At 39.3% G+C, this 18,575-nt stretch overlaps 1 protein-coding gene across 1 annotated transcript in view; it reads right to left on the bottom strand.

Annotated features, from left to right (window-relative positions):
* GCSAML (germinal center associated signaling and motility like) overlaps positions 1-8,658 on the bottom strand; it is a 48,173-nt gene extending 39,515 nt beyond the window's left edge. The window contains exon 1 of the mRNA XM_040240357.1: positions 8,566-8,658. Coding sequence (XP_040096291.1) covers positions 8,566-8,594 — 29 coding nt within the window. The 5' untranslated portion in view covers positions 8,595-8,658. The remainder of the gene's footprint in view (positions 1-8,565) is intronic.
* Between the last annotated feature and the right edge of the window lie 9,917 nt (positions 8,659-18,575).

The raw sequence follows: 18,575 nt of genomic DNA on the forward strand, positions 1-18,575 counted from the left end.
CTTATAGAAAACCTCTCTCAAGTAATCAAACAAAGATTGTGGGCTTTGGAGTCTTGCTGGCTACATGTTTGATGACTTAAACCACCCCTTCTAACTGAGAGACTAAAACCATTGCACTCTTAATTTCAAAACATATAAAAATGGGGATAACAATATCTCCTTTGTGGTATCATTGTAATGATTTAGCCCAACTATACAATGTTTCAGCCCTTGTTCAGTTGCTAAATGTTATCTCCCTTTCCCCTCAACACCATTGGATTAGAGTGTCTGAGAGCGAAATCTGGAAAATCTTTGGTACAAGTCTCATGGCTCTTTCATTCCATGAATGACCACACAGAGCCATGGGGTAATGGCTGAGTCTGGAGAATAAAAAAGTGTTATCACAGACAAAGGAAAGGGAGAGAGCTGAGTCTGATTCTTATCATTTCTGTTTCCTCTGTCTGGCAGATTTGATGGGGATTTATTTGACATTTACAGGAGGAAGTTGGGAAGTACCACCTCACCTAAGATTCGTCACTTCTTTCCCTGTTTCTGTGTCTCCTTCATCTCCAAAAATGTGCAGCATATCCCAAGAGTCTCTAATAATGGAGAGGTCCCCAGGAGAGGCCACGAAGAGACTTATATGTCATTCAGGGGAATAACTTTTTCCTTCTCTCATGCCACATTTGTGATCTAAATGACTGACAAACACCAAAGTGAAGTGCATTTACTTTCACCAAACCTCTTTTTTTCCATTTTGGTTGTTCCTGCTGAATTTCAGCTCTTCATTTCCTTTTAATTCATCTATTTTTTTAGAACTTCTTAACTTTGTCAATTTTTCTCCATTTCACCTTACATACTGAGGACAGACAATTCTCTTAACATATAAGCCACATTACATCTTTCTCCACTCATAAATGTTCATTGCATTATCACTTCCTGGATGCCTTTGAAGACTTTTTATCATCAAATGCCAAATCTCATTTTCAAATTCTTCTCCTATGGGGGTTATCCTCGAACAATATGCTCTAACTTTTAACAGTTGTACTTCCTGAAATACCATGTACTTCAAACTCTTATACGTTTTCACACATTGTCCCTTTAGTTTGCAATCTTTTTCACTTTGTCCAGCCTGCCTAACATTGGCAAAACAATCCAAGCTGCAATTCTTCAAACATGCCCTATGTCCCTGCCAGTCCAAATCAGAATTCCATTCATCCCTTCCTCTTGTTTCTATAGCACACTATTTGGGCTTCTATGAAGAATACGTTAACATCTGCCCTGTCTGAAAAAAAAAGAGGTTGTTGTGGTATAGTGGAAATGACACGTGACTTGATATCATGATATCAATTACTGACATATCCTGGTAATCATTTCACAACATATACATGTGTTAAATCATCATTGTACATGTGTTAATTCATCATTTTATAGCAGAAGTGAACTTGAAAAGCTTTTATAATCTATCAGCTATATAATTTCTAATTTTTTTTAAGTACAAACAGCTATTAGGTACAGTATTTGTTCAAGGGGCTTATCAACTTTTTAATCAGCACCCACTGTAGTCCCTCCTCTATGTTATTATTTTCTTAAGGCCAAGAGGGCTATTTCATATAGGCTTCCCATAAATTCTGACTGACCTTAAAAGAGGGAAGCACTTTTCATCATGGCATACATGAATTCAACTCTTTGAGCACAACTGTTTCACTTCACCTTCATCACCACAGAAGACATACCAATGGCCAACAGCTGCCTGGAAATGTTCAACATCACTAGTTATCAGTGAAGTGCAGATCAAAATCACATTGAGTTATATCATCTCACACCTATTGAAATGGCATAGCTGTTATCAAAAATATATTGCGTGTGTGTATGTTGTTTTATAGCTGAGTCATGTCTGACTCTTTGTAACCCCACGGACTGTAACGTTCCAGGCTTCTGAGTCTGTGGGGATTCTCCAGGCAAGAATACTGGAGTAGGCTGCCATGCCCTCCTCCAGGGGATCTTTCCAATCCAGGGATCAAACCAGGTCTCCCGCAATGTAGGCAAATTCTTTACCCTCTGAGCCACCAGGGAAGCCCAAGAATATCAGAGTGAGTAGCCTATCCCTTCTCCAGCAGATTATCCCAACCCAGGAATTGAACTGGGGTCTCCTGCATTGCTGGTGGATTTGCTACCAGCTGAGCTACCAGGGAAGCCAATATATATATATCTGCAGATATTGGCAATGGTCTGGAGAAATTGGAAACTTTGTGCATTGTTGGTAGGTAGACAAATTATGCAGGCACTATGGAAAACAGTATGATGACTTCTCAGAAAAATTAAAAACTAAATAATTATTTATGTAATTTTGTTTCTGAGTATATGTCCAAAGAAATCAAAATCAGGGTCTCAAAGAGATATCTGCCTTCCCATGTTTACTGCAGTATTATTCACAATAGATAAGATATGGAAACAACACAAAAGCCCATTCACAGATGAATAAAGAAAATGTGGCATGTAGCGTATACATACTATCTAAAATCATTTGGCCATGAAAAGAAAGTATTCTACCTTTTACAACAACATAGATGAATCTTGAGTATATTATGCTTAAGTAAAATAATACAGTCACAGAAGAACAAATACTGCATGACTTCAATCATATGTGAAACTGAAAATAATTGTAGCATGGAAGCATATACACTACCATATGTAAAACAGATAGCAAGTGGAAATTTGCTTTATGACTCAAGGCTCTAACTGGGGCACTGTAACAACCTAGAGGTATGGGAAAGGGTGGGAGGTGGGAGAGTGGTTCAAGAAGGAGGGGGCATATGTACACCTATGGCTACTTCATGTATGTTGGAAATCAAACCAATATTGTAAAGCAATTATTCTTCAATGAAAACTAAGTAAGTTTTAATTTTAAAAAAAAAGAAAATAGTTGAACTCATAGAAGCAGAAAGTAGAGTGATTGTTGCAAAGGGCTGGAGAGAAAGGGAAAGGGGGAATTGCTGCTCAATAATATCATGTTTCTGTTATACCATATAAATTAATTCCAGAATATGCAGCACAATATAGTTCCTGTAGTTAATAATAAGTTATTCTGCGGAGAAGGCAATTGCACCCCACTCCAGTACTCTTGCCTGGAAAATCCCATGGATGGAGGAGCCTGGCTGGCTGTAGTCCATGGGGTCGCTAAGAGTCGGACACGACTGAGCAACTTCACTTTCACTTTTCACTTTCATGCATTGGAGAAGGCAATGGCAACCCACTCCAGTATTCTTGCCTTGGAGAATCCCAGGGACGGGGGAGCCTGGTGGGCTGCCATCTATGGGGTCGCACACAGTCGGACATGACCGAAGTGACACAGCAGCAGCAGCAGCATTGTGCATTTTAAAATATATTAAGACCTCATGTTAAGTGCTCTTAACTCAGACACAAAACACACACACACACACAAAACAAGGAAACTGGAGGTGATGGTTCAGTCAGTTCAGTCGCTCAGTTGTGTCCGACTTTTTGCAATCCATGGACTGCAGAATTCCAGGCCTCCCTGTGTATCATTAATTCCTGGAGCTTGCTCAAACTCATGTCCATTGAGTCAGTGATGCCATCCAACCATCTCATCCTCTGTTGTCCCCTTCTCCTCCTGCCTTCAATGTTTTTCAACAGCAGGGTCTTTTCAAATAAGTCAGTTCTTTGCATCAGTTGGGCAAAGTTTTGGAGTTTCAGCTTCAGCATGAGTCCTTCCAGTCAATCAATATTCAGGACTGATTTCCTTTAGGACTGACCTGTAGATCTCCTTGCAGTCCAAGGGACTGTCAAGAGTCTTCTCCAACACCACAATTCAAAAGCATCGATTCTTTGATGCTCAGCCTTCTTTATGGTCCAACTCTCATATCCATACGTGACTACTGGAAAAACCTTAGCTTTGACTAGGAGAACCTTTGTTGGCAAGGTAATGTCTCTTCTTCTTAATATGCTGTCTACGTTGTTCATAATTTTTCCTCCAAGGGGCAAGCGTCTTTTAAATTCATGGCTGCAGTCACCATCTGCAGTGATTTTGGAGCCCCTAAAAACTAGTCTCTCACTGTTTCCATTGTGTCCCCATCAGTTTGCCATGAAGTGATGGGACTGGATGCCATGATCTTAGTTTTTTGAATGTTGAGTTTTAAGCCAGCTTTTTCACTCTCCTCTATTTCACTCTTAATTATCTCCACTAATTAAGGTACTAGTACCTTAATTGTGGTGATGATATCACAGAAGTGTAAATATGTATCAATTTAAAAATACATACTTTAAATATATGAATTTTGCATAACAACTATATCTCAATGACACTTAGAGAAAAAAGCCCAGGACAAGCAGTTGTAAAATATGGAGTGGCCAAGAGGTGACCCTATTAACCTCATGTCCTCTGCCCACCTCATGCCATTACACACCATACTCTGACTCTCCTCAAAGCCTTTACACATGGTCTGTCTGTCTGGAAGCTAATCCCACCGATTTTTGCCTAATCTGCTTATTCCCAATTACCCATGTCACTCTAATATTAGCTCTCCATGACATCATACCCCTCCCTTTGCTATATTTCATTCATAGTGCTTAGAACTCCCTGAAGTGCACTATTTATACACTTGTAATCCATCTCTCCTGCTAGAACAAGTTCCATGAGGTAGAATCTTTTTCCATCTTGTTCTCAATCATATCTGCAGTTCATTGAATGGGGTTCATTGTGAACTAAATAATTTCTATAAGTAACTCACTGAAGCAAAATACACTGTAACTCAAGAATCTGAAAATAAAGTTGACTTCAGTACTACTGGAATTAAATAATAGGTATCATTCATTAATCAGCTACTATGTTCCTGCTAAAAAGAGTTGAACACAACTGAGAGACTAAACTGAACTGATGTTCCTGCTAACATATTTGAAAAGTGAAAGTGAAAGTTGCTCAGTGATGTCCGACTCTTTGAGACCCCATGAACTGCACAGTCCATGGAATTCACCAGGAAAGAATAATGGAATGGGTAGCCTTTCACTTCTCCATGGGATCTTCCCAGCCCAGGGATTGAACCCAGGTCTCCTGCATTGCAGGTGGATTCTTTACCAGCTGATCCGCAAAAGAAGTCTAAGAATACTGGAGTGGGTAGCCTAACCCTTTCCCAGGGGATCTTCCCCACCCAGGAATCGAAACTAGAGTTTCCTGCATTGCAGGCTGAGCTATCAGGGGAGCCCACTAACACATATGCTTTGTTTCATTTTATCATCACAACTAAATCTAGGATCTGGCAATATTATTACCCTCACAGTGGACATACAGTTTTGCAATTATAGAAACCAAGGAGCTTATCCAGGATCACAAGAAAAATAGGACAACTATCGAATATAAGCTTAATCTAGCTTCATGATTTCTCAGGTGAATTATTTATTAGAAACTATTCATTTCTCCTTTATCCAGTTGTATGAACTGCAAGCAGTGCTGCTAACCTGCCTTCTGAAGTTCACCAAGGCAAAGAGTACTCTAGACAAAAATTACCCATATTTTACTTACTGAAAATAAAATAACCTCCCATCACCAGTTAATAAATGTATTCAAAAATCCATCACTTTTATATTTAATATTGCATTTTTCCAATGAAACCGTACATAAGGATAAAAATAACCACTTAGTATGGAAAAATAATGAGATAATCTTATGAACTTCTGAATGGCAAGCCTGAGATAATTATTAGTCTCTACTATCATTGCAAGTTGAATACTTCACTCAGTCCTGTGAGTACTACAGAATCTGGTTGCCTTGAAGTTTGTGGGCATGCAGGAGGACCTAGAATATTCTCTTACTGTGGAGGCATCATTCACAGATGACAACCCTGAGAAATCCTAAAACAACATGTGTACTTCCTCTTCACATCTTCCTGGACTTTAAAATAAATCTGAAATCTAGCTGATAGGCTTCTCCAGAAGGTGGGACTAGGATCCTAAGTGGAGAGCAATGGCTAAAGAGTAGAATGTGTGTGTGTGTGTGTGTGTGTGTGTGTGTGTGTGTGTTAGTTGCTCAGTTGTGTTTGACTCTTGGCGATCCCATGAAGAATAGAACAAGAAGGGGGGTTTGCAATGACAAGTGTAAGGAAACCAAGACACTTTCATCTCTCTGAGTCTAACTGGCTTCGTTTACAACATGGTTGAACTGAATCAGCATCCTCATAATGCTTTCATGTTTGTAACATAAGCAAAATTCATGGCTGTTTTGAAAGAGACCACCAACCTTATCAGAACATGGTAACAGATAAAGTTGGATATTTAAAAAATCAATACAGAAAATAAGACAGCTAAAAATGGAAAGCTTCTTTAAGTCTCAGTAATCTGAAGAGGATGATTTTACCCTCTGCTTTTCTCCAGTGAGCGCACGTGCTTCTTAACACTAGCCAGAAAACATTTATTGAGAGCCTTCTTTCTGCAGAGCATTAGCAAGAATTTCAGGGATTGTCAGAGTTTAAGAGTCCTATCCTCATGGTCAGGGAATACATTATCTAAAAGTCTTACACCCATATAACCATGACAGAACATGATGTGTTTAGTGTCATCAGTGTGTATGAACCATTTACAAGTCATTGAATAGTGAAAGAATAATTTCTGGCAAAGATCAGGAAGATGTAATATCTGGCCACAGCACTGTAGAATGAATATTATATTTTGACAAATAAGAAATGGTTGAAAATGAGACTTGGAGCAAGAATTCTGACAGCCAAGGCACACTTGAACTCAAATTGGCCAAGAGACCAGATTGACAAAATCCATACAGCATATTTATGACACAAAGGGGAAAAAAAGGTATATTTAACTAAGTACACATTCTTTAGATTTCTGTTTTGCTCTACATTCTGGACAGTTATAGGGGCTGTAAATATATATTCAAAGTAAAAATTGCCTTGGAAAGACTCCGTTAGTAAGTAGAAATTACTTAATTAGATGCTGGTTGCTAAGCAAGAGGCAATGACCAGTGAGGCAATGCCCAAAGGGAGAAGAGAACAGGGAGGGAGTGATTAAAACAATATATAGGACTTTAAATTCTAAAACAAATGTTCCACAGTTTAGATGTTTGCTAGTGGGAAACGGATATACTCATTGGAACACAGGAGCAATATGTTGAGTGTTGCAAGGCTAGATCAATCTACCTGTATTACAGATCACATCCAAGTGGCCAACAATAACTCTTTGGAAAAGACCCTGATTCTGGGAAAAATTGAAGGCAAGAGGAAAAGGGGGCAACATCGACTCAATGGATGTGAGTCTGAGCAAACTCCAGGAGACAGTGCAGGACAGGGAAGCCTGGCATGCTGCAGTGCATGGGGCCACAAAGAGTCAAACACAACTTAGAGACTGAACAACAACAATCGTTAACTATCAGGGAAATACAAATCAATCAAAACCACAATGAGATATCACCTCATTAGTATGCCTATTATCAAGAAAAACAAGAGAAAAAAAAAAGACAATCTTTATCCATTGATCCGTTGCTCAATACTTAGGTTATTTTTATGTCTTGGCTATTGTGAATAATGCTACAATAAACATAGGAGGATCCTGTTTTTATTTCTTTTGCATATGTACCCAGAAGCAAAAATGCTAGATCATATGATAATTGCATTTTTTTAATTATTTAAATTGCTTTCCACAGTTACTGAACCACCAACAGTATACAAGTCTTTCTTTTTCTCTACACCCTTGCCAACACTTGATATATCTTGCCTGGAAACAATCTAAGACCACAGATGAATGGATAAAAAGGATGTGTCTTGTAAAGCAATTATATTCTAATAAAGAATAAAATAAGTCAATCTATGCCAAAACCAATACAGAATTGTAAAGTAAAAATTAAAAATAAATTTAAAAAAAGAAAAAAAAAGTCATTCCAACAACAACAAAAAGAAATGTGTCTATATATCTTAGGCAAAGAAAAAATTATTTACCTATGAGAAAGAGGGAAGTGTTTGATGAGGATAGGGATAAAAATTACCCACAAAAGGCACTACTTAAATTAAAAACACTTGGGTGAATTATTTCACTTCCACAATTTGTAAGAACCTGAGTGTTTATTTTCACACTGATCCCATGAAGTCAATGAATGGCAAGATAAGCCCTCTACCCAGATGAAGAAAGAGTTGTAGGAAGATTCAAGTGATCACAGACCCAGGTTGCTGGATAAAAGACAGGATGCACAGTTAAATTTGAATTTCAGATAACAACATTTTTTTCAGTTTAGGAATGACCCATGCACAGCACATGACCTGTGCAATAGTGCTCCAGATATTGCATGAGGGATACTTATACTGAAAAAAAAAAATCGCATATGTTTATGTGAAATTCAGATCTGACTGGCATCTTGTATTTTTATTTTCTAAATCTGGCAACCTACCACAATTCCACAGTAAGCCAAGAGAAAGTGGATTGGGAGGTTCCTGTACATTCTTAGGAGATGCTGTCTTTAAGTTCAACCTTCTTAAAGCACAACTGATCCACCATTCCAAATGCACACACCCCACCTCCCTCTCCCTGTCTCTTCTCCCAAGAAGGGCTATGGCCAGAGTCAGGACTCACCTGATTTCTCTCATGAAATTATTTCCCATCCTCTCACTGTGACTCTGTTTCTCAGATCCTGAGTTTAATTCCACTTGGGGTGTCTTGACCAAAGTAACACTCACCACAAAATGGGGCAGGATGTTACCTCTGACCACGGATTCATGCTTTCACCAATGACAAGTTGCCAGAGGATGGGCATAGGCATGGTAGAGAAGGCAGGGGAGGGGAAAAGGAAGAGATGTGAGTGTGAGTGTGTGTGTGTGTGTGTGTGTGTGGAGTGTGGAAAAATCAGGCTGAAACATGAGAGAGTAAATCTAACACTCTGGGTTCATTTTGCTTTCAAGAAAACTTCAGGATTTCAGAGTCAGATAGGGCAGGGACTATCTCTATTTCTCAGAAATTTGAGGTTTCAATACTCTCAATATTTTGTCCTCTTCCAAACACACAAAAAGAAACCCTCCTATAAGGAAAAGAAATAAAGTTAAAAACAGAACAAATGTCTGTTTGTTCTTCCATCCATAAAAATCAAATCAAATGTAAATGCCTTTCCTTAGTGATCTGATACTTCAGAAGACAAGACTGCAGAGAAAGAGTAAGAGAAATAGAAGAGTCTGGACATTATTCAAGATAAGTAAAAAAGAAATTTTTCTTCCTGTTGTTTTTCAAGACTAACATTACAAGGGGGAAGGTGACAGGGCCTAACATACAATCTCCACCATCTGCTCCTCCACTTCCTCCCCTACACCGCCCATCAGAGCCACAGAGCACAAGCTGGCCACAGTGATAATTTCAAGGCAGGCAATGAGCTGACTGCTGACTCTAAGCCATTGTTGCTGGGAGAGTGAAATAGTTTTTTGTTATAGTTTTCATGCAATAGAGTAGAGAACAAGTAGCCACTTTTCTTCAGTTCTCATTCAACATGAAATTGATCTGCTGAATTCAGAAACTATACACTCATATGTTTCCATTCTTTTTTTCTGAAAGTTCCAGGACTGAGGATGTTTTTATTTTTATATTTTTTTACTTTACAATACTGTATTGGTTTTGCCATACATTGACATGAATCCCCCACAGGTGTACATGAATTCCTTAGCCATCTGCAGAGCTCAGGAAGTATCAGGTCTTGTGCGTGTATGCAAAGTCACTTCAGTTGTGTCTGATTGTTTGTGACCCTGTGGACTATAGCCCATCAGGCTTTTCTGTCCCTGGGATTCTCCAGGCAAGAATACTGGAGTGGGTTGCCGTTTCCTCCTCCAGGGGATCTTCCCAATCCTGAGATCGAGCCCATGTCTCCTGTGGCTCCTGCATTGCAGGCAGATCCTGCATTGAGTCACCGGGAAAGCCCAATTTCTGGTTCAGAAATTTCTAAATTCTAGTTTATGTTCAATCACAATTGTGAGAAAAATATATCTGCAACAAGATTGTCACACGTCTCATTCTGCGTTTATGGTTTACCCAATTCATATTTGAGAACCTGTGTACTAAAGCCCTGCTTCCCAAACTTTCACATCTATAATAATCATCTGATGATCTTGTACATGCAGATTCTGATTGTCAAGCTGGGGTCAATAATCTGCCTTTCTAACAAACTCTTGGGTAGATGCCACTCCTGCGGATCCTTTAAGGAACACAGTGCTAGACCAGGGATTCTCAAAGCATGGTTCCAGACCAAGAGCATCCATGTCACCTGAGAATTTGTTAGAGATACAAATTTTCAGGCCCCAGCTCATACCTGCTGAATCAGAGATTCTTGGGATGTGTTCCTCCTATTGCCTGCTAAGATTTGAGAACCAGTGCCGTTAACCATTTATACTCATTAGCAGCAGTAGCAGCAGCAAACTCATCAGTCCCTAAATGCTTAAGTAGGTCCCCACTGGGAGCCAGACACTCAGTGATGGAGATGTAGTATCACCCAAGGTCTCCAATTTCTTCACCTCTTCAGGTTCCCCTCTGCTCACACTACCATGATTCTATCAGGAAAAAGATAAGGATTTAAAGGGTAAAGAATCCACCTGCAATGCAGGAGACACAGGAGATGGAGGTTCAATTGCTGGGTCAGGAAGATCTCTTGAAGGGGGAAATGGAAACCCACTCCAGTATACTTGCTTGAAAAATCCTATGGATAGAGGAGCCTGGTGGGCTACAGTCCATAGCATTGCAAAGAGTCAGATATGAGTATAGCAGTAGTGGTAAAGAACCCACCTGCCAATGCAGGAGACATAAGGGTCAATGTGGGTTCAAACCCTGAATCTGGAAGATCCCCTGGAGGAGGGCATGGCAACCCATTCCAGCATTCTTGTCCGGAAAATCCCCATGGACAGAGGAGCCTCACAGGCTAAGTCATGGGGTCGCAAAGAGTCAGACACGACTGAAGCAACTTAGCAGGCACACATATATACTCAGTACCATCCCCACAATCAGGCTAATAAAACTAGCCATCACCTCCAAAATTTCCTTACATCCTGTTGGTGTTTGCATGTGGGTGTGTGTTTGCATGTGTTAACATGAGATCTACAATTTAACAAAATTTTAAGTGTACAATACCTTTTGGTTAACTATAGCATTATGTTATAAAAGTCAACAGAGGGAAAAGGCAACCTACAGACAACCTACAGAAAAGAAAAAATAATTGCAAACTATGTATCTGATAAAAAGGTAATTTCCAAAATACATAAGAAACTCATACAACTCAATAGAAGAAATAATAATGAAAAATAAGTAGCCAAATAAAAGAATAGACAAAGTATTTGAGTAGACATTTCTCTGAAGATGTCTTACAGATGTCCAACACTTATGTGAAAAGACGCTCACCATCACTACTCATTAGGGGAATGCAAATCAAAACCACAATGAGATTTCACCTCAAACCAGTTAGGATGACTGTTATTATATTTTCTTTTTTAATTTATTTTTTATTGAAGGACAATTGTTTTACAAAATTTTGTTGTTTTCTATCAAACCTCAACGTGAATCAGCCATAGGTATACATATATCCTCTCCCTTTTGAACCTCCCTCCCATCCCCCTCCCCATCCACGCCTCTAGGTTGATACAGAGCCCATGTTTGAGTTTCCTGAGCCATACAGCAAATTCCCATTGGCTATTTTACATATGGCAATGTAAGTTTCCATGTTACTCTTTCCCTACATTTCACCCTCTCCTCGCCTCTCCCCATGTCCATAAGTCTATTCTTTATGTCTATTTCTCCATTGCTCCCTGAAAATAAAATCTTCAGGGCCCATATTTCTATATTCTGTATCTATGCATTGCTGCTGCTGCTAAGTCACTTCAGTCATGTCCGACTCTGTGCGACCCCATAGACAGCAGCCAACCAGGCTCCCTTGTCCCTGGGATTCTCCAGGCAAGAGCACTGGAGTGGGCTGCCATTTCCTTCCCCATATATGCATTAGAATGCAATATTTATCTTTCTCTTTCTGGCTCATTTCACTCTGTATAATACGTTCTAGGTTCATCTACCTCATCAGAACTGACTCAAATGTGTTCCTTTTATGTCTGAGTACTGATTATATTCTTTGCAGCCAAAGATAGAGAAGCTCTATACAGTCAACAAAAACAAGACCAGGAACTGACTGTGGCTCAGATCATGAACTCCTTATTATCAAATTCAGACTTAAATTGAAGAAAGTAGGGAAAACCACTAGATCATTCAGGTATGACCTAAATCAAATCCCTTATGATTATACAGTGGAAGTGAGAAATAGATTTAAGGGCCTAGATCTGATAGATAGAGTGCCTGATGAACTATAGAATGAGGTTCGTGACATTGTACAGGAGACAGGGATCAAGACCATGCCCATGGAAAAGACATGCAAAAAAGCAAAATGGCTGTCTGGGGAGGCCTTACAAATAGCTGTGAAAAGAAGAGAGGTGAAAAGCAAAGGAGAAAAGGAAAGATATAAGCATCTGAATGCAGAGTTCCAAAGAACAGCAAGAAGAGATAAGAAAACCCTCTTCAGTGATCAATGCAAAGAAATAGAGGAAAACAACAGAATAGGAAAGACTAGAGATCTCTTCAAGAAGATTAGAGATACCAAGGGAACACTTCATGCAAAGGTGGGCTCGATAAACAACAGAAATGGTATGGACCTAACAGAAGCAGAAGATATTAAGAAGAGGTGGCAAGAATACACAGAAGAATTGTACAAAAAAGATCTTCACGACCCAGACAATCACGATGGTGTGATCACTCATCTAGAGCCAGACATCCTGAAATGTGAAGTCAAGTGGGCCTTAGAAAGCATCACTACGAACAAAGCTAGTGGAGGTGATGGAATTCCAGTTGAGCTGTTTCAAATCCTGAAAGATGATGCTGTGAAAGTGCTGCACTCAATATGCCAGCAAATTTGGAAAACTCAGCAGTGGCCAAAGGACTGGAAAAGATCAGTTTTCATTCCAATCCCAAAGAAAGGCAATGCAAAAGAATGCTCAAACTACTGCACAATTGCACTCATCTCACATGCTAGCAAAGTAATGCTCAAAATTCTCCAAGCCAGGCTTCAGCAATATGTGAACCGTGAACTTCCTGATGTTCAAGCTGGTTTTAGAAAAGGCAGAGGAACCAGAGATCAAATTGCCAACATCTGCTGGATCATGGAAAAAGCAAGAGAGTTCCAGAAAAACATCTATTTCTGCTTTATTGACTATGCCAAAGCCTCTGACTGTGTCAATCACAATAAACTGTGGAAAATTTTAAAAGAGATGGGAATACCAGACCACCTGACCTGCCTCTTGAGAAACCTATATGCAGGTCAGGAAGCAACAGTTAGAACTGGACATGGAACAACAGACTGGTTCCAAATAGGAAAAGGAGTACGTCAAGGCTGTATATTGTCACCCTGCTTATTTAACTTCTATGCAGAGTACATCATGAGAAACTTTGGACTGGAAGAAACACAAGCTGGAATCAAGATTGCCAGGAGAAATATCAGTAACCTCAGATATGCAGATGACACCACCCTTATGGCAGAAAGTGAAGAGGAACTAAAAAGCCTCTTGATGAAACTGAAAGAGGAGAGTGAAAAAGTTGGCTTAAGGATCAACATTCAGAAAACGAAGATCATGGCATCTGGTCCCATCACTTCATGGGAAATAGATGTGGAAACAGTGGAAACAGTGTCAGACTTTTTTTTCTGTGCTCCAAAGTCACTACAGATGGTGATTGAAGCCATGATATTAAAAGACACTTACTCCTTGGAAGGAAAGTTATGACCAACCTAGATAGCATATTCAAAAGCAGAGACTTTACTTTGCCAACTAAGGTCCATCTAGTCAGGGCTGTGGTTTTTCCAGTGGTCATGTATGGATGTGAGAGTTGAACTGTGAAGAAGGCTGAGTGCTGAAGAATTGATGCTTTTGAACTGTGGTGTTGGAGAAGTCTCTTGAGAGTCCCTTGGACTGCAAGGAGATCCAACCAGTCCATTCTGAAGGAGATCAGCCCTGGGATTTCTTTGGAAGGAATGATGCTAAAACTGAAACTCCAGTACTTTGGCCACCTCATGTGAAGAGTTGACTCATTGGAAAAGACTATGATGCTGGGAGGGATTGGGGGCAGGAGGAGAAGAGGACGACAGAGGATGAGATGGCTTGATGGCATCACGGACTCAATGGACGTGAGTCTGAGTGAACTCCAGAAGTTGGTGATGGACAGGGAGGCCTGGCGTGCTGCGATTCATGGGGTCGCAAAGAGTCGGACACGACTGAGTGACTACTGAACTGAATATTCCATTGTGTATATGAACCACAACTTCTGTATCCATTCATCTGTCGATGGACATCTGGGTTGCTTCCATGTTCTAGCTATTGTAAATAGTGCTGCAATGAAACACTAGTTTCCTCAGGGTATATACCTAGGAGTGGGATTGCTGAGTCATATGGTGCTTTTATTCCTAGTTTTTTTTAAGGAATCTCCATACCATCTTCCATAGTGGCTGTATCAATTTACATTCCCACCAACAGTTCAAGAGTGTTCCCTTTTCTCCACACCCCCTCCAACATTTACTGTTTGTAGACTTTTTGATGTTGGTCATTCTGACTGGTTTGAAGTGATATCTCATTGTGGTTTTGATTTGCATTTCTCTAATAATGAGCAATGTTGAGCATCTTTTCATTTGTTTGTTAGCCATCTGTATGTCCTCTTTGGACAAATGTCTCTTTAGGTCTCTTTCCCACTTTTTGATTGGGTTGTTTGTTTTTCTAGCATTGAGTTGTATGAGTTACTTGTATATTTTGGAAATTAATCCTTTGTCAGTTATTTCATTTGCTATTATTTTCTCCCATTCTGAGGGCTGTCTTTTCACCTTGTTTATAGTTTCCTTTGCTGTGCAAAAGCTTTTAAGTTTAATCAGGTTCCACCTGTTTACTTTTTTTTTTTTTTTTCCATTACCCTAGGAGGTGATCTTGCTTTGATTTCTGTCATCAAGTGGTCTGCTTGTTTTCCTCTAAGAGTTTTATAGTCTCCAGTCTTACATTTACGTTTTTAATCCATTTTGAGTTTATCTTTGTGTATGGTGTTAGGAAGTGTTCTAATTTCATTCTTTTACATGTAGCTGTCCAGTTTTCCCAGCACCATTTATTGAAGGTGCTACCTTTGCCCCATTGCATATTCTTGCCTCCTTTGTCAAAAATAAGGTACCTATAGGTGCATGGGTTTATTTCTGAGGTTTCTGTCTTGTTTCTTTGGTCTATATTTCTGTTTCTGTGCCAGTACCATACTGCCTTGATGACTGTAGCTTTGTAGTATAATTTGAAGCCAGGAAGGTTGATTCCTCCAGCTCCATTCTTCCTTCTCAAGACTGCTTTGGCTGTTCGTGATCTTTTGTATTTACATATGTATTTTGAAATTTTTTGTTCTAGCTCTGTGAAAAATGTCATTGGTAATTTGATAGAGATTGCATTGAATCTGTGGATTGTCTTTGGTAGTATAGTCATTTTCACAATATTGATTCTTCCTACCCAGGAACATGGACTATCTCTCCATCTATTTATGCCATCTTTGATTTCTTTCATCAGTATCTTATAATTTTCTGTGTAAAGTTCTTTTTAGGATGACTGTTATTATATTTTCATAATATCATTACTAATGATACAAAGTACCCCATTATATAACCATGTAATGATTGTTTTTTGGTCTTTTCTCTCTCTCTCTCTCATTCTCTTTTTTATTTTTTTTGGTTACTTCAGTATTTCTATTATAATAATGCTACAATTAGCATTTTTTACAAATAAATCTTTACATTGCTGATAATGTTTGTTTAAAAATTCTAATGTTAACTGGAAATTTCCCTCTATGAAAATAGTGATATTTGTAACATTAAATTACATCAGCCATCCGTGTGGGAGATTTGGTATCAGTTACTTCCGTAAAGCTTGGAGCTAGACCAAGCATGTGAGATGAAAGAAGATTCTTATCTGTTAACAGCTGCTGCTGCTAAGTCATTTCAGTCATGTCCGACTCTGTGCGACCCCATAGATGGCAGCCCATCAGGCTCCCCCGTCCCTGGGATTCTCCAGGCAAGAACACTGGAGTGGGTTACCATTTCCTTCTCCAATGCATGAAAGTGAAAGGTGAAAGTGAAGTCACTCAGTCGTGTCCGACTCTTAGCAACCCCATGGATTGCAGCCTACCAGGCTCCTCCATCCATGGGATTTTCCAGGCAAGAGTACTGGAGTGGGGTGCCATTGCCTTCTCCAATCTGTTAAAAGCTAGTCTCTGCTCATTTGTAGATAATACTGGAACCAAAATGGTTTCTTACCCAAGACCTGGGTAAAGAAACTGACTCTCAAATCTAACTCGATTGTTTTATATGGAAGGACAGACCAATAAGATGAAAATTGACTACTGGAAAAGTTAACAGATCAACAAAGCAGATACTTGGTTTAAAATGTTTTTAATGTCATTGCTTGACTAAATTTAAATTTTGTTAGTTTCATCATATGGGAAAAAAGTTATCTCAATTTTGAGAAAAGATAAAATAATGATTTTATAGGAGATCATAATATGCCACTTTGGTGTAATGAAGATATTTTATAATTAATAAATGCAGAAAAAAGCTTTCTTTGAGCTCCCCTTATCTACTTAAACACAAAGAAAGAATTTCTTCAAAGAAAGAATTCATTTGTAGTAAATCCCCTCCCTGGGAGTTTTATCACAGGGAGGATTGAATCATCAAAGGAAAGGAGATAAGAAGTCATCATCACATTCAAACAGACATTGTCATCATCTATCATACCCCCCGTTATTCTCCTAAGAACCTAAAATTCATTTGCTGTCTGGTAAGTAGTGTTTAGAGAAGGCAATGGCAACCCACTCCAGTGTTCTTGCCTGGAGAATCCCGGGGACAGGGGAGCCTGGTGGGCTGCCGTCTATGGGGTCGCACAGAGTCGGACACGACTGAAGCGACTTAGCAGCAGCAGCAGCAGCAAGCAGTGTTTGTTCTCTCCCTTTTTCCTGTTAAGATATGTAAGCTCTCATATCTCACTTCTCCTTTGGATATTCACTTTCCAAAAAAATGATCCCCATGGATAAAAAAATAAAATTTGATAAATTTGCATATCTTCCCTTCTCTTAATCTATTGTCAGTTTAATTTATAGGGCCTCAGTCACTAAGCTTAAGTAGAGAGAGACAGATGGAAAGATTTCCTCCATTACAATTGCCTGACGTGATGATGATGATAATGATAATGATGATTTCAAGAAAGTTTTAATTATCTTAACTGATCCTCATCTGAAACTTGTGGAAAGTGTAACTTTGTTGCCACAAAATATTTTCAAACATAGAAATAAAACTTCCCTTTATGACATAACTTGCCTAAATATCTATATTACAGTTCAGTTCAGTTCAGTCACTCAATCATGTCCAACTCTTTGCGACCCCAAGGACTGCAGCACTCCAGGCCTCCCTGTCCAACACCAACTCCCAGAGTTTACTCAAACTCATGTCCATTGAGTTGGTGATGCCATCCAACCATCCTCTGTCATCCCCTTCTCCTCCTGCCTTCAATCTTTCCCAGCATCAGGGTCTTTTCAAATGAGTCAGTTCTTCACATCAAGTGGCCGAAGTATTGGAGCTTCAGCTTCAGTATCAGTCATTCCAATGAACACCCAGGACTGATTTTCTTTAGGATGGACTGGTTGGATCTCCTTGCTGTCCAAGGGACTCTCAAGAGTCTTCAACACCACAGTTCAAATGCATCAATTCTTTGGCTTTCAGCTTACTTTATAGTCCAACTCTCACATGCATACATGACTACTAGAAACACCAAAACCTTGACTAGATGGACCTTTGTTGGAAAAGTAATGTCTCTGCTTTTTAATATGTTATCCAGTTTGGCCATAACTTTTCTTCCAAAGAGTAAGCATCTTTTAATTTCATGGCTGTAGTCACCATCTGCAGTGAATTTGGAGCTCCCCAAAATAAAGTCTGCCACTGTTTCCACTGTTTCCCCATCTATTTGCCATGAAGTGATGGGACCAGATGCCATGGTCTTAGTTTTCTGAATGTTGAGCTATAAATTACAACACAGTGTTTTTCTTCCAGTGCTACTGTCCAGAAATGATCAGGAACACTGAAGGATATAAAAGCCAAAGCTAACAGTGTAAGAACTTGAGGAGGTCTTGTTTACATCTCTTTTAGATTCAAGACCTAATTGAAAACATTTTCCTAACAATGAATGATGTAATTTGGCTTAACAATCTATGTACAGATCTGTGGCCTCATTCTCTCCATCCAGAATGCAAATGTTCAACCTTTCATCAGCATACTCATCATGAGTGCCCTATCACCGACCAGAAACTATTCCTTCAACAAATTGCATGGCACCTTTTCCCCTGACATAAGGTCCTTTTGTTGTTATTTATGGTCCTTTACTTAGCAGTTACTAAAATCAGATTTCTTGAATGACCTGACAGGCACTGGCACTAAGAATTAGCAAATATTAGAAGTTCTGATATTTTTACAACCTAGTAAGATTAGAGGTTAAGTTGCAGAAACTGATGTCATGATGGATTGT

The sequence above is a fragment of the Oryx dammah genome, unplaced genomic scaffold (genome assembly GCF_014754425.2).
Source record: "Oryx dammah isolate SB20612 unplaced genomic scaffold, SCBI_Odam_1.1 HiC_scaffold_5, whole genome shotgun sequence".
Classification (NCBI taxonomy): domain Eukaryota; kingdom Metazoa; phylum Chordata; class Mammalia; order Artiodactyla; family Bovidae; genus Oryx; species Oryx dammah.